This window comes from Berghia stephanieae, chromosome 1, assembly GCF_034508935.2.
Source record: "Berghia stephanieae isolate SIO BIC M18660-M18661 chromosome 1, UCSD_Bste_1.3, whole genome shotgun sequence".
In the NCBI taxonomy this organism is placed as follows: Eukaryota; Metazoa; Mollusca; class Gastropoda; order Nudibranchia; family Aeolidiidae; genus Berghia; species Berghia stephanieae.
The window spans coordinates 16984967-16991207 of record NC_088360.1 but is presented as its reverse complement, the minus strand read 5'-3'; the positions used below and the strand labels follow the sequence as shown (position 1 = coordinate 16991207).

Here is a 6241-nt window from a genome sequence, read left to right as displayed (position 1 = left end):
TACATTACGTTCATATCAGCGCCTGTAAAAAATAAGAAAATGGGATAGCAAAAAGTTCTAGAATTACAATTAAAACACCCAAAAAAAAAGGTAAAACAAAGGGGAATTGGTTCAAATAGGAAACAGATATAGATTCCAAGAGCACACTATCAAACCACTTAGTTTGAGATCACCTTAAAGTTTCACCAGGACACCAGCACAAGATCCTACTAAGAGGAATGCACTTAAATGGTTACAAATCATAGGTTAAAAATAAAAAAAATAATAATAGATAACAGATAGATGATTTACAAGGGAAAAAATATCATCTTCCAAAACGATAACTATACATTCGACTGCTTCCCTCCTAGCCAAGGACTCCGGCCAGGGTCAGGACAAAACCAAGTAATCTCATTCCTAGACAAAGACAGAAAGCAAACTGGAAAACAGTTATAGGTGGATAGAAGACAACAAGAGACTTCTCTGCTTACTATTGGAGATCAAAAGACGCCCCCCCCCCCCCCCCCCCCCCAACCCAGGATGTATAATAAATAATTTGAGCACATCTAAAATGTAAGCTAAAAATTTCTTCTTTTGGTTTTAAGAAGGTTTACACTAACACACACACACACACACACACACACACACACACACACACACACACACACACACTTAAGTTTAACAGTATTGCAGCAACAAGAAGAAAAAAAGCGGACTATGGTTCAAAATTTACTAAACTGCGTAAAAAAAAACCCCCAAAAAAACAACGGAACAAATAAGAAACAATTGTAAATATGTAAAAACCATATCCACATCTCTCCCCTCTTTCATATAAAAAATAATTTTAGCAAGACATAGATGAAGTGAGTTTATATTTTATACCATCGCCTATGTTTATATTTCATTCTTAGCCTGAACCAATCTATTTAGAACACTTTGATTGAGGTACAAGAATATCTGAAGCTTAGACTTACACATCTAATAATATAATAATAATAATAATAATAATAATAATAATAATAATAATAATAATAATAATAATAATAATAATAATAATAATAATAATAATAATAATTATTATTATTATTATTATTATTATTATTATTATTATTATTATTATTATTATTATTATTATTATTATTATTATTATTATTATTATTATTATTATTACTATAATTATAACTGAGATGATGATGATGATTATGATGATAATAATAATAATTAGAATTTAAAAATATTGTTCGTTTTTGTTTTTAAGGGTTTTACGGCGCATGCGAGACAATTAGGTCATATCAGCGCCAGTAAAAAGAATTAAATTGAAGAGTCAAAATAATCTATATTTTTCAATCAAAGCACACAAGAAAAAAATTAAGACAAAGGGGAATTTGTTTTGTTTTGTTTTTAAGGGTTTTACGGCGCTTGTAACACATTAAGGTCATATCAGCGCCAGTAAAAAGGAATAAAATGGGAAAGTAAAAAGTTCTAGAATTACAATTAAAGCACCCAAGAAAAGGTAAGACAAAGGGGAATTGGTTCAAATAGGGAACAGATGTAGATTTCAAGAGCACACTATCAAAGCACGTAGTTTGAGATCACCTAAAAGTCTCATCCAGACAAAAGCACATGTCCCCACTAAGAGAAATATACTCAAATGTTCACATATAACATGTAAACAAAACATAATACAGTGCATAACAGAGAGATGATTTATAAGGGAAAAAATATCATCTCCCAAAACTAACTATTCATTTGACTGCTTGCCTCCCAGCCAGGGTATTCGGCCAGGACCAGGATAAAACTAAGAAATCTCAATCCAAGACAATGACAGAAAGCATGTTGGAAAACAGATATAGGGGGATAGAAGACACAGCAAGTACCTCCCTGCCCACTATGGGAGGTCAGGAACCCCACCCAGCATTTCATAGTGTAACAAGAACATAAATAGCATTATCTAAAATATTATCATGAGACAGCTTTTACATGATATGAGGTGCGTCTAATATAATAAAAATTAAATATAAGCATTGAATTGTAAGCTTCAATTTAAAAGACGAAGACAAGATACTGTGGAAGTTTCAGGTTTCCCCTTTATCAACAAAACACGATGCATGAAACACTAAAGACGAATCAGATATGTGTGAATGGCGTAGTTAAGGTGAATAAAACCCAATATAACAAGATAACAGCTTTAAAATGAGGAAATCTTGTTTTTTGTTGTTTTTTTTTTAAGGGTTTTACGGCGCTTGCAACACATTTAGGTTATATCCGCGCCAGTAAAAAGGAAGAAAATGGGATAGTAAAAAGTTCTAGAATTACAATTAAAGCACCCAAGAGAAAGGAAGACAAAGGGGAACTGGGAACAAATAGGGATCAGATGCAGATTCCAAGAGCAAACCATCAATGTACTTAGTTTGAGATCACCTATAAGTCTCATCCGGACAGAAGCACAAAATCCAACAAAGAGGAATACACCCAAATGCTTACATTATACATTAAAAATAACAAACATAATAATACATAACAGAGAGATGATTTACAAGGGAAAAAATATCATCTCCCAAAACAATAACTATGCATTTGACTGTTTCCCTCCCAGCTAGGACTCAGGCCAGGGCCAGGACAATACCAAGTAATCTCATTCCAAGACAAAGACAGAAAGCAAGTTGGAAAACAGATATAGGGGATAGAAGACACAGCAAGTAGCTCCCTGCCCACTATGGGAAGTCAGGAACCCCACCCAGGAGGAAATCTTGCTATCACCAAAAATATTATATGAAGCCTGTGTAATTTAATAAGTTTGTGACATTTCAAAAAAAAAAAAATACACAACAGACAGACAAAATATAGTATCAAAATCAAAATAATTTAAACATAATCTGATACAAAAATTCTCGTTGTCATATAATATATATTGGGTGTATAATATATGAAACAGGGTTTTGATTTACAAAAGTATCTATTTTTAAAAGTGGTGGTTGGTTGGAGTCGGGGAAATATGATATAAATAAATATGATAAGCACTAATTTATAAAAATAGATTTACACTATTGTGTGTACACAAATTATGAGTAATTTATTTCTATTCCACGCTCCTTTAGACATATGAATACATTAAGTACATAAAAGTCGGATTATCATGTAATAGAAGAAAAAAATCAACCAATCACATCGTCACATACTATATGGCACAGTTCCTGGTAATCAGGGAGGAATTTATTCTGAGCAAAGTCAAATATAAGGTAAATAATTCAATATGATATCATCACAAGTGAAACCTTTGTGATTTGTGACAGCATAATATTTGCGGGAGGCAGATTTTAATTCAACTGAGAAGTTTTGTTGTTGTTGTTGGGTTTTGTTTCTTGTTTGTTGTTTTTTTTGTTGTTGTTTTGATTTATTCAATTATTTTTTTCAAATACTGCTGTATTTAAAATTGATAAGCAAAACATTATGTGATAGACAATTAAAATGAGAATTGATAATGATGCTATAAAAATTTTGAAACATATATTGTTGTGATACACTGCATGGGTAAATGGTTGTAAGTCGCTAAAAATTATTAATATAGTCATTATGAATGATAATAGGTAAATTAGTCATTAAAGATGCCATTGATAAAAGTATGAACTGAAATGAAACAAAATATTTTTACAAACATTGTGATTGTCTGTGACTGTAACAACGACAGCATGTTGCTTTAAATTACAAATACATTTTTGCTGACAGCTGACAAGCTAAGAGACAGATCATTTATTTCTGTTCTTAAAACATCATGGAAATTGAATGGTTGGAACATTTCAAATAACTAATGCAAAAGCTTCAATAAAAGGCAAATAATTCAGTTGGTAGTTTGGGCTTTTATCAGATACAAAAAAAAACAAAAAAAAAAACAAATAAAGCCGTGAATGTCACAATATTTAAATAGCATCTGAACATTTTTGTTTGTAATATAGCAATATAGCAATAGTCATTTTTCCACTTGTTAAATAAGGGTGTTCTTTTCTTAAGTCTTTCTGCATTTACTAACCGGGCTCAGACTACCTCGTGATTTAAATCTTTACACGGTACAGCCATAAACTCTGATTAACTCTGATTAAGATTAACTTTTTATTTTTTTATTTGTGCTTAAGACAATAAAGTATTCAAAATGTTATCTGTTACAAAAGGGAACACAGTGATTCCAAATGGTTAGGCAGTTTTTTAACGACATATATATCTGAAGATTAGGGAATGAAATTTTAAAACAATTATAAGCTAATCTAAAATGACACATCTAAAATTATATGGAATGAAATTTTTTGTAAAATATTAACTTTACAGGGATGTATTAATGATTTAAAAGACTACAGACAATAATTGAATTTTTTAATGAAGATATAAGCGCATTAAAATAGCAAATTAATAAGCAAATCAATACTTAAGGTCTGTTGTTACAAGATAAATAATGGTAGAAATTATGAATTAATTCTTACCGAGATTCAAGAGCATAAAACTTATGATACTCCCTGATAAAACCATTGGAATTTAAATATATTGAAGGAAATAAATTTATTTTGACCGAAATATGAGCAACTTTAAAAAAAAACAAATCTGTACATTGTGTATCCATACATAATGAAATTATGACTGCCAAGGAATCGGCAGATAATCAGAGCATTTGTGTAAATAACACACTTAATAAATAATATTATTATTTACATTTTAAGAGGCAGTGTCTGAATCATCACCACTATCTACTTTCCTTTTCTTAGCAGGAATCAAATCCCCGCCAATCAGTCCTGCTGCAGTGTTGAATAAATTGATTGGGGTGGAACCATCTGTGATGAGAGTTGACTTCAAGCCCAGAGATTGAAGCATTCGCACTTGCATATCAGGCCCAGCATTTGCCATTGCAAGAAGTGTATTGCTACCGATAGACTCTACCATCTCCTTAAATTTTCTTACTTCAATGTTAGCCAGTTCAGATACTTTCTGTAACTCTAACTTTGTTTGCTCTTCAATATAAGACAGCTCTTCAGTCCTCGCACGTTTCAATCTATTAAGTTCAGATTCTGACTCAATGCTTAATGCTTCAGCTTGAAGTTTTGCACGTTCTACGGCCACTTGCCCTTCAATTCTGGCCGTCTCAGCCCTACTTTGAGCTTCTGCTTTAGCTTGACCTGTACTCTCAACAGCTGTACTCTGAGCTTGGAGTTCTAAAAGCCCTTTCCTTGCAGTCTCTGCCTCAGATTCATCCATGATTTTCTGCCTTTCAAGTCTACCTTTTGCCTCTTGCTCAAGCCTCTGGGCTTCATGTTTTGCTGCTGCTTCTTGGGAGTTGGTTGTTATTTCTATAGCCAATTGTACAGATCTTTGAAGAGAATCACGTGTTCTTTGGTCTACTGGTTCAACTGACTGAATATCAACACTTGTTATTACAAGATTGTTCTGAGGAAATACAAGTGAGTCTTTTACCTTGCCATTCTCAAAGCCAAACACAGCAGAACAAATTACATGTGAAGATTTTTTATGTAACTCATCAAACGCAACTTGAGCCACAGCTCCTCTTACTTTTGATGCTATGGATTTACAAAAATCTCCAATGAAATCTGGGACACTGAATATTTTTGTTGCAACTTCATCAGATTTTGAGGACACATCAAAATGCCAGTTGTAAGCCAATTGTAGACTCAGTTTGGCGTGGTCTGCAGTTTCAACAACAATTCTATCAGTACAAAAGTCTGGTCCTAAAAGAAGACATAAGGCTCGAATAACATTTGGTTTTTTAGGTGTTCCACCTGAAAGACTGAGCTGATATGTAATTTGTTCATTCTGATCTACATTGTACCTAAATCAGTCAAATTATCACACAGCGCTATCTTTTCCTTCTTGTATAATCATAAATCTGTACAACGCACGCCAATTATGAAGCGGACTCGAAGAGTGATGACCCTTGATTTGTCTCTTTTACTGACTACTTCAGAGGCTCCACCTCTATTTGACCGGTCAGCTAGAAGATCCTTATTTGAAAAAAGTAGTGACTCAACGACCGGTGTTAACTCTTTTTCCCAGAGCTCTTCATCTTGGTTCAGCATGTATGTTTGACCGTGTATGGCTGTAACTTTTCCTGTCTTTATGTTACGCACATAAATTCCTTCAGTTTCATCCAAGGCAATCGCATGTCTTTTAGTGACCACTTCAACCTCAACAGGCGGTACATACTCAGTTGGGCCCCGAATCATCCATCGATCTCCAGGATATTTTTGTGTCTGGCCATCCTTGA

The 6241-nt window shown here is 33.1% G+C and overlaps 1 protein-coding gene across 1 annotated transcript in view; it reads right to left on the bottom strand.

The window, feature by feature from the left end:
• Positions 1 to 4542: 4542 nt before the first annotated feature.
• The window catches only part of LOC144969213 (major vault protein-like), a 3068-nt gene continuing 1369 nt past the window's right edge, over positions 4543 to 6241 (bottom strand). Inside the window, 2 exon segments of the mRNA XM_078908328.1 lie at positions 4543 to 5795; positions 5828 to 6241. The exon segment at positions 5828 to 6241 is cut by the window's right edge and continues 1369 nt beyond it. Coding sequence (XP_078764454.1) covers positions 4681 to 5795; positions 5828 to 6241 — 1529 coding nt within the window. The 3' untranslated portion in view covers positions 4543 to 4680.